This window comes from Sphaerodactylus townsendi, linkage group LG02 (assembly GCF_021028975.2).
Source record: "Sphaerodactylus townsendi isolate TG3544 linkage group LG02, MPM_Stown_v2.3, whole genome shotgun sequence".
Taxonomy (NCBI): domain Eukaryota; kingdom Metazoa; phylum Chordata; class Lepidosauria; order Squamata; family Sphaerodactylidae; genus Sphaerodactylus; species Sphaerodactylus townsendi.
Window position 1 is genome coordinate 116,271,989 of NC_059426.1, and position 18,868 is coordinate 116,290,856.

Sequence of the window (18,868 nt, forward strand, 5' to 3'; positions counted from 1 at the left end):
GGGGAACTGGGGCATCAAATTGTACCTACTTTATCTTGCCATATAAAACATAACTGAGTCTTTTTTCTTCCATCCTGTCCTATAGTCAGAGTAATATGGAGTGAGGGTTAAATATCTTTGTGACTTAGGCTGTAATGGCCCTTACAAAAAATTAACGCAAGCTGATACTCTTGAGAATGTACTGTAATTTAATTTTGGCCCTACTTTCCCAGAACAATCAGTGATCATTAGATAATCTAATAATCTTCTGCTGCCCTTATTCTGTTTTTCAACAATGAGATTTCGATCTGATACTAGTGTGGAAGTCAGGATGTCTCTCTCGTTACACAGTTTTGCAATGATGTGAGCCATATGGAATGACATCTAACACTTGAAAACACTAATTCTTAACTGTTGATATGTTCTGTGAATCGTTCTTCCCTGTTGCTTGAGCCACCTCCAACCATTTTTCCATGGTTACTTAGCCTTTTATATGTTAGCCCTGCTATCCTCTAATATGCTGGATTTCCCAACTCATAACTCTAAAGTGCTTTATTTCAGAGTAGAAAGGATGCACTATATGTGGTCTATTATATCCATATCAGCTTGCGTACCCTTTTCAAGCAGCTATTGTCTTTTAATAGGGCTCTGCCTGGCGGGGGGAATCCTTAATTCCTGCCACATAAGAATAGCCAGCTTGAATTACTGCAGGCTGTACTATACTACCCTGATCAAAAGGCCTCTGTTTTTAAAGTCTCTCCCTTTCTTTCTTTTTCTGTTTTGTTTTAAATATAGTGGTCTAATAATTCTACTCAGCAAAATCGGGCACGGAAGCTTTGATTTGGGTATTAAATAACTGACCCAGTTTTCTGCTGTACCTCCTAACTTACTAAAGGAATGGCAAGAAAAGAACTGGGAAAGGATGATAATCCATGGGCTATACTGTTTTACAGAATTTATTTTTGAAAATTGGACTATCTGTCCAGAAGCAATACTTTTGTATTTCTTAACTTGGGAATGTGTAAAACATTAGAAGTGGAGCACAAATAATTTTGTATGTTTTCTAGGTAGTATGCTTATAAACAAGCAAGGCTTGTGATTTTCAAAAGTATAACTAACTGTACTATGTCCTAACTGCACCATGTCCATGTAATTAGGATCTGGCCAGGTAAACATTAAAATTGCAGAATCCTAACTGATAAAATAGATCACTAGAAACAAGACATAAGGGAAGCAGTCATAAACTGGCCAACTCAGAAGTGAGTCCTATGTTTTTCAGTTGGGCTTTCTTCCAGGAAAGTGTCCTTAGGTTTGCAGCCTGAGTCACCTTGTCATTAAAGTTGCTGGTGCACTTCAACTTTTAAAAATAGTAATTTCCTTAAAGGTAGCTTTTTGTCCAATGTTTGAGATTCAGTTAACTAGAGGAAATCCTGGAAGGAATACCAGATAGAGCTGAAAGTAATTTTGTTTTGTTTCTTGTCTACTTCTCCTTTGAACAAGAACATCAAGGAACATTTTAGCCAGCCATTGAGGTTCTTAAAGCAACTGCATAGCTATTTATATCTGCACAATAATTCTATTGGTTTACAAAAATTGTGTGTATGTGTGTACTTTGCTATTGATCTCTGTCAATGCGATAGCTGTTTCTTAGCAGAGAGTGGCCACCTGAATGACACATCAGAGATATTTGTATGAGTCCACATATAGGAAATATTAGATTGTAAGGCAAATTGCCAGGGTATAAGGGTCAGTGTCTAAAAGGAAAAGATACAAGACTCAAATGAAAGCTGCCATGTTCATATTGTTGATCATGTTTTGAACAACGAGTGTATTATCGGGGAAAACACGGGGTGTGTGACATGCCTCTGATGTTCTGCCCTGTTACAAGCTCTGCAGAACCATACCTGGGTCCACTGGTAACTAGCTGCAAACAGACCCCTTGCTCTATAGGAGATAGGGGGTTTCACCCTGCAGTTGCTGACACCAAGACAACTCTCTAGCAGACAAGTGGGTGGTGGCAAAGTGTAACCAATTAGGTTTTTGCAAAATTAACTGCTTGCTTGGAAAACTGTATAAACTGTATTAAAATTGCTCTTTGAAATGTATTCTTTGGACATTGTTTTTGGCTGATTATAGCACATTGTCTCACTATTATTGCAAGCTTATTGGCTTCATTGAACCAATCCATGTGTCTCTGTATTACTGAGAGACTATTGGAAATTTTTCCAACACACATGCATTGAAAAGTCCCATCTGTTAACAGACTCACTACTCTCACCTGCTTTGGAGCAGGAGTGGTATAGGAGGTTAAGAGCTCGTGTATCTAATCTGGAGGAACCGGGTTTGATTCTCCGCTCTGCCGCCTGAGCTGTGGAGGCTTATCTGGGGAATTCAGATTAGCTTGTACCAGGGGTAGGGAACCTGCGGCTCTCCAGATGTTCAGGAACTACAATTCCCATCAGCCTCTGTCAGCATGGCCAATTGGCCATGCTGGTAGGGGCTGATGGGAATTGTAGTTCCTGAACATCTGGAGAGCCGCAGGTTCCCTACCCCTGGCTTGTACACTCCCACACATGCCAGCTGGGTGACCTTGGGCTAGTCACAGCTTCTCGGAGCTCTCTCAGCCCCACCTACCTCACAGGGTGTCTGTTGTGAGGGGGGAAGGGCAAGGAGATTGTAAGCCCCTTTGAGTCTCCTACAGGAGAGAAAGGGAGGATATAAATCCAACTCTTCTTCTTCTTCTTCTTCTTCTTCTTCTTCTTCTTCTTCTTCTTCGTAGTAGTAGTAGTAGTAGTAGTAGTAGTAGTAGTAGTAGTAGTAGTAGTAGTAGTAGTAGTATCATCATCATGAGGATGGCAGTACTTTGTCCTTTTTAGTTATTTTCAATTTCTAATGCTTCTTCAGAGATTTACTCTTCTTTGTAATTGTACACAATTGTTAATATTTCATTTGATGTACTTGTTTCCAAGTAATATGCCATTCATTGAAAGAAATAAGGGTTTTTTTTCTTCCGCAGTAGTTGTAATGATTGCACAACTAATAATGAAGTAGAAAACACTGTCTTACTGCTGTTGAAACTTGTTTTCCTATGTGGAAGTTTTCCTTGTGGACAAATAAGTAATATATGACTTTCAGTATAATGAAATTCCCTGAGAGTCAAGTGGTAGATAACATTCCTTGATCATTAATTGATTGGGGGATGGTATGCAGTACACTAATTCAGCATACTAAATTATACCTGGAATGGTAAGAAGCCAAAGGGTCTTTCTGCCCTTTCCTGGGACATCAAGATTCTTCTGGCTAGTGTGTTTTTGTTTTGCCCATTTACAGTAGGCATAGGGTAAACCAATGCAGTTGGTTTCTATTTGGATGTTACCATAGCATTCCAGGACTTTTACAATGTATTTAGAAGTCCAAAGATTTCAAAAGGGTGCTTGAAAGTTTCTGAATTCTGGCAGTCTGCCTTAATGTAATTACATAAAAAACAATGCTCTATTGAGAACTATCTCTGTTCCGAGAAGGAGCACCTGAGTGCTCACATTCCCATTACATCCTTCTCAGAGAGGTTTGGCTTTGTTATCTTCTTGCCCACCTTCCTGTTCTCACTGTTGTTCATGTGTATGTACCCACCTGGCAAACATAGAGCAAGTATGCTGGAAGGCATGTTGTTCCCAGCGCTGGCATTTAAAGAAGATTCCTTTCTGTGGTTTGGCTTCTTGAAGAGCATGTAGAGGCAAGGGTTGTACATTCAGAAATATCTGCTGAAGCCTGCGGTACTTTAAAGGTCTTCCACAGTGTTTGAAGTTAGTCTACATCAGGGGTCCTCAAACTTTTTAAACAGGGGGCCAGTTCACTGTCCCTCAGACTGTTGGAGGGCCGGACTATAGTTTTAAAAAAAACTATGAACAAATTCCTATGCACACTGCACATATCTTATTTTGAAGTAAAAACACAAAACGGGAACAAATACAATATTTAAAATAAAGAACAAGTAAAAATGTTTCTACGCATGTTTCAATGCATGTTTTTGCCTAGGATCAGGCTGTATTCTTTTCTAAGTGATCATGCATAAGATCACATAATAGTGGCAAGATGCCTGAGCTGCCTCAGGTAAGGGATCCCTGCCAAACAACTTTCCATCAACAAACACTACAACCTTTCCTGTGAATAAGATCATTTCTTTAAAAATGAATTTTATGAATTCTCAGTAAAAATACATATAATGGTATACAAGGACAAAATCCACCCACCCCAGTCCTGCTTACTCTCTAAATACATTTGGGGGGGGGGTCCCAGAAAAGGTGTCATGAGTATTATGGTATCTGTGGGGACCCCCTGCCCTAGGCAAAGCCCTTCTGATTTGCAGGGCCTTACTTTGAAAGCACAAGCCATTCCAGTCCCAGAACACTGATACTAACACCACAATCTCTTGTTTCCTTTTAGTGGCTGGCATTGCAGACCCCCAGCAGTTGAGTTGACTGGTCCCAGAGGCCACCATTCCACACTGGGGGCTGTCATGCCAGGCAAAAAACAGGCTTCTCCAAATTTGTTCTGCATTTTCTTTTGTGTGCTGTAATGTCTTCAATGAAGTCCATGCAAGTCTACTGGCATTCCTGGGTTCCATTGCATCCAATGGGCCTTCAGGCATCTCTCCCTTTGTTCCCAATGGGAATCTCTGTTATTCGTTTTAACACATCTTTCCCGTGCCAGCTCGCACCCACCTTTGCATGCGTATGAGCTTTCAAGGGGCTTCCTCTCGAGAAAGCGCACGTGCACTTGCAGCCTTGGAGACCTCGGTGCATGCAAATCTTTGTATGGATCCTTTCAACCGCTAGCCCCACGGGAGGCGAGAGGTCTCTGTTCCTGGGGGGCTGCAATTCCCGGCACGCAGGAGGCAGACCCCTGGCATGGCAACTCCTGCAACCAGGTGCCTTGAAGGAGGCAGGCGGGTACACCCACCAGGCGATCCTCGCCGACCGTAGCTGCAGCCGTGACTACTGACCCTGCTCACCGTCATCGTGCGCTGCTCCTAGCCTCAGTCGTCCCATCTGGCTCCAAAGCAGGGAGGAAAGGCCCCTGCCACCGCCCTCTCCCCGTCTCGCTCGCTCGGCTTGGACTGCTCACTTGCAACCCCTGTACGAGCGGTCCAAGTCATGCGAGCAGTCCAAGCCGAGCAAGCGAGATGGGGAGAGGCCGGTGGCAGGGGCCTTTCCTCCCCGCGTCGGGTACTGGCAGGCGGCAGACGAGGAGACGGAAGCCGGACGGGATGACCGAGGTGCACGACGATGGTGAGCAGAGCCTGTAGTCACGGCTGCAGCTGCAGTCGGTGAGGGTCGCCTGGTGGGTGTACCCGCCTGCCGCCTTCAAGGTGCCTGGTTGCAGGAGTTGCTGTGCCAGGGGGCTGCTTTCTGTATGCCAGACATTGCAGCCCCCCAGGAACAGAGACCTCTCCCCTCCCGTGGAGCTTGCGGTTGAGAGGATCCTTGCAAAGATTTGCATGCACCAAGGTCTCCAAGGCTGCAAGTGCACGCACGCTTGCTCAAGAGGAAGCCCCTGAAAGGAAGGTGGATGTGCGTTGCAAAAACACCTGGCTGGCCGGATAAATGTTTTCGGGGGGCTGCATTTGGCGAACCTTTTCGAGACTGAGTGCCCGAATTGCAACCCCAAACCCACTTATTTATTGCAAAGTGCCAACACAGCAATTTAACCTGAATACTCAGGTTTTAGTTTAGAAAAAACAGTTGGCTTTGAGGCGTGTGTTACTTGGGAGTAAGCTTGGTGGTAGTCAGTGGCTTTGCTTTGAAGCAACTGTGCAACTCTTCCAACGGGTGAATCACAACCCTAGGAGGGTTTACTCAGAAGGAAGCCCCATTGCCAGCAACCGAGCTTACTCCCAGGTAAAGGATCACACTTTAGTTCTTCGCATGAAAACCAGTGGGGTTTAACAGCGCTTAACAGGGTTACCTACACTGCTTCCCCAAAACTAGGTCTGAAGTCGTCACGGGCGACGCAATGAAGAGACGAGACGCAGCGATATCATCCGGTGGAGAGAAGCCAGCGGCTAATCTGCCGAGCTAGCGGTCCCTGGCACCTTTTATTAGGGTTTTCGGGAGGCGGGTTAGAAGGCGGGAGAGCGGGAGAATATTGGGCAATACATGAGTCATAGGGGCTGCGTACGTGCGGGAGGAAACACTCCAGTCCGGGCCTAATCCATACCTGGGGGTATGCACCTTTTGTCCCTTTGTCCAGGACACCTGGTGACCCGTGAGTCATGGGGTCTTGTGATTGGTGAGTCTGCTTGCCCGAGGGGTAACAGATGGCGCAGGCATTCCCGAGCACTCTCTGAGACCCCACGAGGTTCACTGGCTCACCCCAACATAGGTCTTAGGTTTAATGCTAATAATCGAGCCCAGTGGCCCAGGCCAGCCTACATGTGTGTGTGTGGGGACTCTGTTTTTGCGTGCCCACAGAGAGGGCTCTGAGTGCCACCTCTGGCACCCGTGCCATAGGTTCGCCACCACTGGGCTAGATCCTGCAGTCTGTTGGCAGAAAGCACTGACAGTCATGGATCTTTCTCATATTCTCCTCTCATATTCTACTCCTCTCTCCTCTCTGGATCTGAGAAAGTTTATTTGTGTTGTCAAAGGCTTTTACATCTGGAATAAATTGGCTGTTTGGGTTTTCCAGGCTGCTTGGCTGTTGTCTGGGAAGAAAAACATCTTAATATGACATGTCTCTAAAGATGCCAGCCATAGATGTGGGTGAAATGTCTGTAGCAAAAGCTATCAGAAAACCCACAACAGCCAAAAATTTATTTGCTGATGGCAGAGAAGGAAGGGAGAGGGTTTTTAAAAAATCAGTTTCCCCTTCTCAGTGCAGCTTTCTGATCCACATGACTATTAGATTCACTAATGAAGCCTCTGGAATAAACTTGGCTGGGGTTGGAAAGGACTGCTAGTGGAGGGGAATGCAGGAAAGATCAACAGTCTTTGCATCCACAAATCACAAGCTGTAGCTCATTATGTTTCCCTAGATTACTTTTAATAACAGACACTGTAGTGTTTTGCTTTTGAGATAGCAGATATAGCATACAGCCATGCGTCGATACAAAAATTCCAAAACATATCCCTAATGGATGTAGCATTTATATGGAAGTGTTCAAAGCAGTTCTCAGTATTCTCTGTATCAGCACACTCAAGTCAATATTCCTATATTGTGGGATGCAAAGGGTGAGGCTACAGCTGAGAGATCATAATCTAGCTGAGGCTACCCATTTTATTTTTGCAGTGAGATTTAAACATAGGGACTTTCCAGTTCACAGTGCTGCATTATCTTTGAGACAATCACCCCAAGGTTCTTTGCAAGCAGAGTGACAGATAGCCATGCAATGCAGGCTGGAAACCATGAGCTGTATTGCTGAGGACTTCACCAAAGCCAATGGTGCACTAGATAAAATGGTGATCTTTATTTTTTACCATTTTGGAGTTAAAAAAAGTATGTTCTGAACTCACTAACATTTGCCAAGTCTCTTTTAATAAATACTTTACAGGAGTGTTCATAGCTATGGTGTGTTTAGAACAGATTTATCTAAGTTTGGATATTGCACTTGCTGAAAGCCTGAAAGCCATCATGTTCATTCATCTGAAGTCCCTCTAGAGAGTAAATTAAGGTTAATAGTGAGTCAGTTTGAGATTCTTCTTTAGAAGGTGTAAGAGTTGTGGTTTTTATTATCTTCTGCAAGCTGGCTACAGCATTTCTTTATTGGTTTGAACCTCCTATTGCTTAAGCTAACTCTGATATTTTAACTTTCCCTCATTAGTTTTAACAGTGTGCGTCAAGGAACTCACGTTTTGTTCCGCGAGTTCAGCTTTGTGCAAGCTACACCCCACAATAGAGCATCCTTTCTAAGGACTTTCTGGAGGTGTTTCAGAGCAGTGGGCAAAAATGGAGGTGAGTCTTTTTAAAAAAATCTAGTATTGTGTTGTTTTCTTAGTACCTTTAACAGAGCTGATGCCTAAAAGTTTGTTTTTTAGAATTTTTGAATGAGCATCTGTCATGCCCCAGAGCTGTTCAATAACGAGACTCCATGCTCAAACGATTTCCTTTATTGAAAACAGTGTCAGGATAAGGCTTTAGACTTCCATGGACAGAACTGAGAATTAGGTGCTAAAACAGCTTTCATTATACACCCCTCTCCATGTCCCTTCCACGTCACATAACACCTCCCCTTGGTACAAGTTCCCAAAAGGGAACAACACCCCTTCCTCATTCTCAAAGACAGGAGACAACACGGCCTTCACAAGAACGAAATCTCTACTCCCCAGTGCTTTGAAGTGCAGAATCCAGTAAGTATCTAATGAGCAGAATAGCCAGGAAAGCAGAATTATCAAGCAAGGAATAGCAGTCCAAGAGAAAAAATCTCACATCCCAGTTGGGAGACATGACTGTATTGGGCCGAAGCAGAACCAGATCATGATTGCATCTCAACTTCCCCCTTGATTTTTAAGTGTAATTTTTTATTTATGATGTTAGGAGAAACTCATATTCTTCAGTAATATATTTTGAGTACGTTGCTAGGAAGTGTTAATAAAGACAGAGTTATTAATTCATAGAAGAACAAGCCTTGTTGTAGGAATCAGCATGGCTTCTGTAAAACTAAATCCTCCCTCTCCAACCTGTTAGAATTCTTTGATGAATTTAACAAGCATGCAGATGTGGTGACCAGGTAGACATTTTGTGCTTGTACTTTTGAAAAAATGTTTGAAAAAAAATGTTTGACAGCAAAGTCTTCTGAATAAACATAACAGTTATGAGATAAGAATGTATGTCCTTTCATGGATTGGTAACTGATTTAAAAAAGAGGAAGCAGAGGGAATAAATGACCTGTTTTTATAATGGAGGGAAGAAAGCAGAGGAGCCCTTCAAGTATCTGCCTTGGGATAAATGTAGTTTAATTTAATTATAAATTTCTTGTGAGTGACTGAGCAACAGTGAGACAGTGAAGTTTGCAAATGACACCAAACTATTAAGATGGTGCGAATGCAAGTCCAACTGTCACTTTGCCCTTGCCTTTCAGACTACCTCAGAGACCAACAGTTCTGCAGCGGGGAGGGAGAGCATGGGTCCTTCCATTGGTCTGCTTTGCTTCTGGGAAGGAAAATGGCCCCATTCCTCTGACTTTTTAGCAATTTGTGTTTATTGGTTTTTATTAGCCAAATTAAGTTTTTCTTTTAGAAAAAGGATGAAATTTATTGTTAGTTCAAAATTATGTCTGATTTAAGAAAAATCCTGAATACACCATTGAAACTGGTGGTGACAAACCAAGGAAAGACCACAGAACTATAGTAAATAGCTTCTTGAAAATGTCATCTCAATGAGCAATGGTGATAAAAAAATATAAATTCCATACTGGGAATTAACAGGGTATGAGAATAAAAATGTTGCTATACAAGTCACTGGCGAGGCTGTTTGTTAAACTGGTTGCTGCGTATAGGAGAACTTCAAAAAGTACAGAAAAGTACTGAATGATGATGGGGGATGCCTTTAGTATGAAGCAAGGTCGATTCAGTTTAGAAAAATGGCAACGCGGGGGTGTCATGCTAGACACCTACCAAATGATGCCCAGTGCAGAGAGAAACTTGTCTCCCTGTCCCATAATGCTCAAATTCAGGGTCACCATATGAAACTAGCTAGCCTTGTATTTAGGACGAACAAAAGGAATACAGAATGTAGGACAGTGATATTATTGTGCATTCTTTATTTTGACAGGTATATGCAACATTTTTCTACAGAATTCTCTTTCTCCAGAGGAGTGATTTGCATGTTATCCTGGATCAAATTCTTCCACGCTACGCTTTATGTTAAGCTGGTGGACTTCCCTTAATTGTTTATCTTAATGTTTTCTCATGTCACATTTTCATCAGCAGATTAAATTAAGAATTGAGCTGTAGCAGACTAGAAGAAGGAGGCAGCTTTAAAAATGTCGGCAAGCTGGTCTCCTCTCAGGCACTCTCCCATCTTTTCTTTGTGGACCTTTAATATGCAGTCACAGCAGTTTGTGGACCTTTAATATGCAGTCACAGCATATTGTTTTTGAAGAGAACCAAGGAAATTGCCATGAGTGCACTGAGCCACAGTCAGATTCCCAGATTGCTTCCATAAGGAGGATTTGCTCTGGTTTGGAATCCAAACTAGAACAGGTGTTGGTTTTGTTTGTTTTTGAGGACCCACATAATGTCATCCCTCAATCATCCACTTTCTGGATTTTCCCATTTTGCAGTGAACTTTCTCAAATCTGGTTTAATACAATTTTTGTTAAGAAGATCACACTCAGACCTCACTTTGCATACTGTGTGGATGGGAAGCAAGGACATAGGTAAGGGGGGGTTCTCGGGTTGAACCCCCCCCCCATTCGTGTCCGAAGCTCCGCCCACCCATTTGTGGATTTTTAAAACATTTTAGTGTTTTTTGGTCTTTGGCCTGCAGGGGGCTCATTGTGTAGGCTAGCAGCACCAAACTTTCAGGGATTGTTCGGGAGACTCTCCTAATGATACTACCCAGGTTTGGTGAGGTTTGGTTCAGGGGGTCCAAAGTTATGGACTCCCAAAGTGGGTGCCCCCATCCTCCATTGTTTCCAATGGGAGCTAATAGAAGATGGGGGCTACACCTTTGAGGGTCCATAACTTTGGACCCCCTGAACCAAACTTCACCAAACCTGGGTGGTATCATTAGGAGAGTCTCTTAAAGATACCCTAAAAGTTTGGTGCTGCTAGCTTAACAATTGCACCCCTGACAGATAAGCCTCCACAACTCAAGTGGCAGAGCAGGGAATCAAACCCGGTTCCTCCAGATTAGAATGCACCTGCTCTTAACCACCATGCCACATTGAAAGTGATGCTGTTTCAGGGTGGGGGATAATCCACCCCAAAACAGCATCACTGTCAATGTTGTTTAACTGGGGACCCCAGATTCTCGCTTTAAGGTGGATTTAAAAGGAGAATTTGGGCTCTCTAGTTTAAACACCATTGAAAGTGGGCTCTCTAGTTTAAACACCAGAATTTGGGCTCTCTAGTTTAAACACCATTGAAAGTGATGCTGTTTGGGGGTGGATTCCAGCATCACAGCGGCTGCCCCGGGGGCGGGGGGGGGGATGCAAAACTCAGATATTGCACTGGGCTCCATTTTCCCTCTATGCCTCTGCCCAGAAGGGAGGACAGAAGGAACTACCAGCTGCCGGCTGGGAGCCCAGTTGGTGGGGGGCAGGGGAGGGCAGGGCGGGGGAGTCTTGGCCTTGGAGAACTGCTTTTGTAAGCGGGGGCGGGGGCGGGGCTTTGGAAGGCGTGGCCATGCCCTAGGGGTGGGTGGGGTGTGGCCCCCCCAACCCCCCCATAAAAAAAATCTATACCTACATCCCTGATGGGAAGGCATTTTCGAAGGTCTCACCCACAATCATCAATGTTTTCCTTGCCTCAGCCCCTGCAGCCGCCTTTTTGCTCTGTGCCACCAGAGGGCTTTCAAAAAATTGCCAGTTGCTATGTTCCTACAGCACAATAATATTATAACAGTCTACTAGCTGACAGTTTGTGGCAATAGATTGTTTTAATATTATTGGCTGTAGTGATCTATACTCTGCTCCACATAAAGACGATGTAGACCTCTGCAACAGAACAAAGCTCGCCAAACCTTCTTTGTTGTAGAATTCTCTGCCTGGGCCCTAATGCCTACCTAGCCCTGCTCCCCGCATCCATTTAAAAGTAAAAATACATCTTTGGGTAAATACTCTTGTATTGAAGTACTATGTTCAATAATGCAGAAAATAATGTTTTTGACAAAGACAGTGCGTGAAAATGAATAATTCTTTCATTCGTTCAGGACTATATTTTAATGCGGAAGCATACGACTTTCTTAACCACTGTGCCTCAACTGACCGAACTATCATTTTTATGTGGAACAGAAAATATCAACTGCCATTTTTTAAAAGACGTGTAGTGGTGGTGGTGGTAGAAATGACTGAAGGAAGGAAAGAGTAGAGGAAGTTGCCATGCAGACTCTGTGTTGCAGTCCTACATGGAGAATCCTTGCTATGTGGAAGCAGCTCCTGATAGATTTCACTTTCATGAATGCAGGATGCATGTTTGCCACCTTTGTTCCTCCTATCCTCAGCCTGAATACTTTTGAAAGCTAATGAAAACAAGCTAATTGTTTGCCTCTTGACTATTTTTGTGAAGTATAGCCTCAATGCAATGAGCAATTTATGGTTAGTTGTATTGAAATGAGTTAATATGTATTTAAATGTGCTACTACTGAAAGAAATGTTAACCCTCAAGATCTAGAGTGAAGTTTCAGGTCCTGTGTGGAACCTTCAACAGACTGGGTACACATTTAAAATATACTTATTTTATACTCAGTTCCAAGCTTCATACTGGAAATAAGGTTTTTATTCAAGTCTTAGAAACACAGCAAATAATTGAATCACCCATTTACCCATCCTGTCAGATTCTTTTTCTGTATATACAAAACAGCGTTTGCTGTTTGTTTATCAATCTTGGAATAAACATACAGCAACTTGGAGAATGCGTGTTCTTTGCTTTGAACCTTCTTGCTTCAGCCCAGCAGACATGTTAAGCCATGAACACAGCAAGTTGCAAGAGGATACACATCCGAAAGAATCTCTTTCATTGACTAAGATTGATTTACTTAACTAAATATTTGTTCAGTCTTGATAATGTGCTTATATAAGGTAACAGATGAAGAATAATTAGAAAGCTGCTTTTTCTCTCCCCTCTTCATTTCTTCTTTTTCGGTCAGTTGGTTTTTATATTGTGCTGCTGCGGTAGTGAATCTAGCCAGTCCTAGCTTAGCAGCTGCTCTTATGAGGAGTACTGTAAAGAGCCCCTTGTTGCAACATTTTGTGTTGGGGTTCCTGCTCCTTCCTTCTGTTGATGTGTCAGGTACAGGTACATGGAAAGTACACAAATGTGAAGAATGGGCTAAGTGACTTCATCACCATGTACAAACTGGATGTCTAAAACAAATAAGTGAAGAGGTTGTACCTGTACCTTTTGTACCTGTACCTGTATCTTTTTAGTGGCTGACTTATCCAAGAATGGTCAATGGGAAGCTTGCCTGATTCACAATTCATTCTGATTTTTCAGAATGGCATGTACCTACCTAATGCACATAATTAATGTTGGATCATCTCAAGGAGAGAGGGACTTGCAGATCATTCACTCACTTTGCCCCATAACTCCTAAAAATTGAGCCACAGTCTTAAATGTAACTATTAATCTGAAACATTTGAAATATGTGACTGAAATGTTACAAGATATTTTACAATTAGTAAGAATAAAGAAAGCTGAGCTGAGGAGCAGTGGCATAGGAGGTTAAGAGCTCGTGTATCTAATCTGGAGGAACCGGGTTTGATTCCCAGCTCTGCCACCTGAGCTGTGGAGGCTTATCTGGGGAATTCAGATTAGCCTGTACACTCCCACACACACCAGCTGGGTGACCTTGGGCTAGTCACAGCTTCTTGGAGCTCTCTCAGCCCAACCTACCTCACAGGGTGTTTGTTGTGAGGGGGGAAGGGCAAGGAGATTGTAAGCCCCTTTGAGTCTCCTGCAGGAGAGAAAGGGGGGATATAAATCCAAACTCTTCTTCTTCTCTTCTTCTTTAGCATTAGATACTATCGTGTTGTTTTAGCTTCAGTTGTACAAACAGCGGTTTGAATTGCCACATCAGAGACTAGGACACGGAGTAATGGATCCAAGGTGAAGGAAAAGAGATTCTACCTAAACATTAGGAAGAACTTCCTGACCGCCAGGGCTGTTCGACAGTGGAATTCACTGCCTTGGAGAGTGGTGGAGTCTCCTTCTTTGGAGGTTTTTAAACAGAGGCTGGATGAACATATGTTAGGAGTGCATGGATTGTGTGTTCCTGCATTGCAGGGGGTTGGACTTGATGGCCCTTGTGGTCTCTTCCAACTCTATGATTCTATGATCTAAAGAAGCATTCAAAACTGCCAAAGCTACCAAACGACACCTCTGTGCTTGCTGGAATTTTCTAGAGCTTTCTAGGTATTTCTCTTACTAAGAGTTTTGTTTTCCTTTACCATAACGATTACTCTGGATGACTCAAATCTACATATCAGTTGTTTTCTTCTTGGGTCAGGTATTTTTGCAGAGTCTTATTCTATCTCGAGAGTCCTAAGCAAAGAATTTGAATAAAAATAGAATACCAGTTAAGAATTATCTATCTATTATCAAGCAGTGAGGAGACATGCACACACATATACCCCATCACCTACAGTTCATGTAAAATGATTGCTGCCAATCAGTGTAAACAATATTGGGCTAGATGGACCAATGGTCTGATCTGGTGCAAGGCAGTTCCTGTGCTCATCAGTAGCAGCCAATGCAGCAGGAGGCTTGGGTGAAGGCTCCAAACCATCAGCAATTGGCACACAATACAAATAAATAGTTAATAAATAGTTAACTATGTCTTCCTGAAAAGCAGGGTCTATAAGGGGACTAGTTGCCCCACTCACTAGTTGAAGTTCAAGAAAACCACAATATACTATATTCTATGTATTGTCGAAGGCTGTCACGGGCCGATTCAACTGGTTCTGGAGGGTTTTCCGGGCTGTGTGGTCGTGGTCTGGTGGATTTTGTTCCTAAAGTTTCGCCTGCGTCTGTGGCTGGCATCTTCAGAGGTGTATCACTTCTCACTTAGACACAGTGAGAAACAGTTAGACACAGTGAGAGGTGTATCACTTCTCACTTAGAGACAGTGAGAAACAGATTTTTCTCTGTGATACACCTCTGAAGATGCCAGCCACAGAGGCAGACGAAACGTTAGGAACAAAATCCACCAGACCACAGCCACACAGCCCGGAAAACCCTCCAGAACCAATAAGCTTGAACCATCCTATTTTGAAAGCCATTTCAAGCGACTGGATTTGGGTTTCTGAAGTGAGTTCATATTCCTACTTGACAGTTTACTCAGAGTATTCCAAAGGTTTTAATTACTTGCTCACTCTTTTTCAGTAGAATGGGGCATATCATAAGAACGTAAGAAAGCCTGCTGGATCAGGCCAGAGTCCAGCACTCTAGTCCATAACTCTGCTACTCACAGTGGCCTACCAGATGCCTTTGGGAGCTCACATGCAGAATGTGAAAGCAATGGTCTTCTGCTGCTGCTGCTTCTGGTCTGCTAAGGTATTTGCAATCTCAGATCATGAAGGATCAGGATTGGTAGCCATAGATTGACTTCTTCTGCACAAATCTGTCCAAGGCCTGTTTAAAGCTATCCAGGTTAGTGGCCATCACCACCTCCTGTGGCAGCATATTCCAAACACCAATCACACGTTGAGTGAAGAAGTGTTTCCTTTTATTAGTCCTTCTTCCTTTATTAGTCCTTATTCTTCCCCCCAGCATTTTCAATGTATGCCCCCTGGTTCTTGTATTGTGAGAGAGAAAATTTTCTCTTTGTCGACATTTTCTACCCCATGCATATCCCCTTTCAGATGTCTCCTCTCCAAACTACAGAGTCCCAAACGCTGTAGCCTCTCCTCATAAGGAAGGTGCTTCATTCCCTCAATCATCCTCGTTGCTTTTCTCAGCACTTTTTCTATCTCTTCAATATCCTTATTGAGTTGTGGCGACCAGAACTGAACACAGTAGTGCAGTAGTACCACTGCTTTATATAAGGGCATGACAATCTTTGCAGTTTTATTATCAACTCCTTTCCTAATGATCCCCAGCATAGAGTTTGCCTTTTTCACAGCTGCCATGCATTGAATTGACATTCCCATGGAACTCTCAACTAACTCACCCAAATCCCTTTCCTGGTCTGTGACTGATAGCACTGACCCCTGTAGCGTGTATGTGAAGTTTGGATTTTTTGCCGCTATGTGCATCACTTTACATTTTGCTACATTGAGCTGCATCTGCCATTTCTTAGCCCACTCACCTAATTTATCACTTGGAGCTCTTTGCAATCTTTTGCAGTTCTCACCCCCCTACATAATCCGCAAACTTGGCCACCATGCTACCCACCCCTACCTCCAAGTCATTTATGAATAGGTTAAAGAGTACTGGTCCCAAAACGGATCCTTGCTACATCTCTTCATTGTGAGAACTTCCCATTTACACCCACGCTTTGCTTCCTGTTTCTCAACCAGTTTTTAATCCATAGGAGGACTTCCCCTCTTATTCCTTGATTTTCAGTTTTCCTCAATAGTCTCACAATTTGAGGAATTTTGTCAAAAGTCTTTTGGAAATCCAAGTAGACAATGTCCACTGGTTCCCCCTTATCCACATGTCTGTTTACACCCTCAAAGAACTCTAGTAAGTTTGTAAGGCAGGACTTGCCTCTTCAAAAGCCATGCTGACTCTTCCTCAGCAGGTCTTGCTTTTCTACATGTTTTATAATTTTATCTTTAATGATAGATTCCACTAATTTACCAGGGGCAGATATCAAACTGAGTGGCCTGTAATTTCCTGGGTCTCCCCTAGACCCTTTCTTAAAGATTGGTATGACACTGGCCATCTTCCAGTCTTCAGGGATGGAGGCCGATTTCAGGGATGAGTTGCTTATTAAAGTGAGAAGATCAGCAACTTCAAGAGAACGCACACATTCCCTGAGTGCCAGGAGCTCATTGCAGTGAGGGCACACCCACGACTTCTGCCCTAGTGGTAGATAGTCATACATATGACACTCAGTGCAAAACACTGGAAAGCCCCAACACGCCTGCTGGCTTCCTGCCTTCATACCTAACTCTGTTTAGATATTCAAATATTAAACTTTTAATGAGTACCTGCCCCTTGAGCTTTCCGTACCTTCTGCTATCCCTCAGGATATGTCCTTATTCAGTAAAAAACCTGTGCGGGCCAGAGAGTGAACAACAGAGCTAATAACAAGCCCCACCTCTCAGCAAGCCCCGCCTCTCAGAAGCCTGAAGCAAGCACATGGCCAGAACAAAGAAAAAAAGAAAGAAGCCCCTGTTAAAAACACACTGTTAAAGGATTAAAAGATTTGGCCTTGAGAAAAGCCCTCCAAAAAGAAAAACCAGAGCTCACCTAGTGCTGTCTGTCCCACTTCTCCTCTCCCCGTTACTCCTCTCCTCTCTATCCTATGAGAACAATCAAAACAATCAAAAGCATAACCACAAGCACAGTAAAAGTGCTTATTATGGTAACACTTGCAAAAACTAGTGACTTTTGGAAAATATTTATGCTGATAAAGTTGCTTGTATTGCAGAAGTGCTGAAAAAAATCATTCCATTTTATATTCCATTATAGATGTTTTTAAACTCTTTCTCAACAAACTTGTGCTTTGCATAGGAACGTTCCCTAAATAAATGTTTCCAGAAATACAGCTTTGTCTTCTTTCTGATTTGTTTTCAGTTGACCTTTTGGAATCTAGATGACCTGCTATTTAAGTTTGTTGTCTGTTCCTCAGGACAGTTTTATTGAAACTGTACTTCCTCCAGAAAAACAATCCCCCAAGGTCTGTGGAACTTCATGAGGTCAGCCTGTGCCTCTTCAAACTGCTATAGCTTATGAAATTTGGCGATTTTCTGTTTCTTCTAGTTCTCTTCAGCCAATTTAATTAATTTTGCTCTGAAATACCCTTTTTTTGGCCTTTTGTATGAGGAGAAGGCAGTCAGTTATAAACAGCATGCAGATATTTGGAACGGTTCAGAGACAAACCAACCAACCAAAGGTGCAACAAGAATCCCAAGTTAAGCACTGTTAAATTCCATTTATTTCAGTAGGGAAGAATAAGTGTTTATCTACAACAGCAGCCAGCCAGATGTCTCCAGGAGCCTAGCATGAAGGTAACAGCCTAACCCCTGTTTATTGCTAGTATCTGGTATTCAGTCATATAGGAGCTTCAACCATAAAGACTCTGTTTGTCTAACATGGTTAAATAATACCATACTGTAAATTCATCTACTTAGGTGACCACTCCGTCCTGGTGGTTTCTCAGCATTCCTTTTTGACGTTTTTCATCCTACTTTGATTTTTTTTCATCAATACTAGCAGCATTTCTATTCTTGTGGGGTTTTTTTAGGAGGAGGGCTGTAACTAGCATTAAAGCATCTGCTTGGCATTCAAATGGTCCCAGGATCAATCCCCAGCATCTCCATCTTAAAACATCTGGTAGCTGGTGATGCAAAAGAGAGCCTGAAAAACTGCTGCCAGTAAACAGAACTAACCTTGATGGACCAATGGTCTGATAATTCATTATAAGGTAGTTTCCTGTGTTCAAATAGTCTGCACAAATCAAACTCAATGTCATTATTTTAAATCGGGTGCTCATAGTATCCTACTATTCAGTTTCATTAGTTTATTGCCTTACTTTTCCCTACTCTGGATTGGGAAATTCCTGGAGATTTTGGGGTGCAGCCCTGCAAGCTGTCTACATTGCCAGGCACACAATTCAATGGCAGATTTTCCCTTCCACGTCATGAGTGGTCTCTCAAGTGGTCACACCTGCTTCCAATCTTTCAGGCATGGAGATTGCCTGCACTGGATCTGTTCGCCACCTCAACAAATGCCAATATGCCCGGTTTCTGTTCCAAAGCAGGGCATGACTTGGGATCAGAACGGGATGCTTTTCAGATCCCTTAGCCTTCCCGCCTCTTCCCTTGATGGGAAAAGTGCTCACCCACATGCTCGTGCAGCTACATCCTCATAGCTTCTTTTTGGCCACCTCAGACATTCTGTCCATGGCCAACAGCAGACCCAGGACCTTTTGGTAATTCCTCTTTCATCAAGAGGATTACAAACTGTGCCTCAGTCTGGCTCCTCAATCTTCCCCGGAGAAGTTCTCCCATCAAGTACTAGAAGTTTTTTTTTTATTTCAAGGAAGCCTTCCACATGCACCT

At 43.0% G+C, this 18,868-nt stretch overlaps 1 protein-coding gene across 1 annotated transcript in view; it reads left to right on the plus strand.

Moving 5' to 3' along the window:
- CSTPP1 (centriolar satellite-associated tubulin polyglutamylase complex regulator 1) overlaps nt 1-18,868 on the plus strand; it is a 144,794-nt gene that overhangs the window by 43,354 nt on the left and 82,572 nt on the right. The window contains exon 3 of the mRNA XM_048483831.1: nt 7,799-7,929. Within this exon, the coding sequence (XP_048339788.1) occupies nt 7,799-7,929 (131 nt within the window). The remainder of the gene's footprint in view (nt 1-7,798; nt 7,930-18,868) is intronic.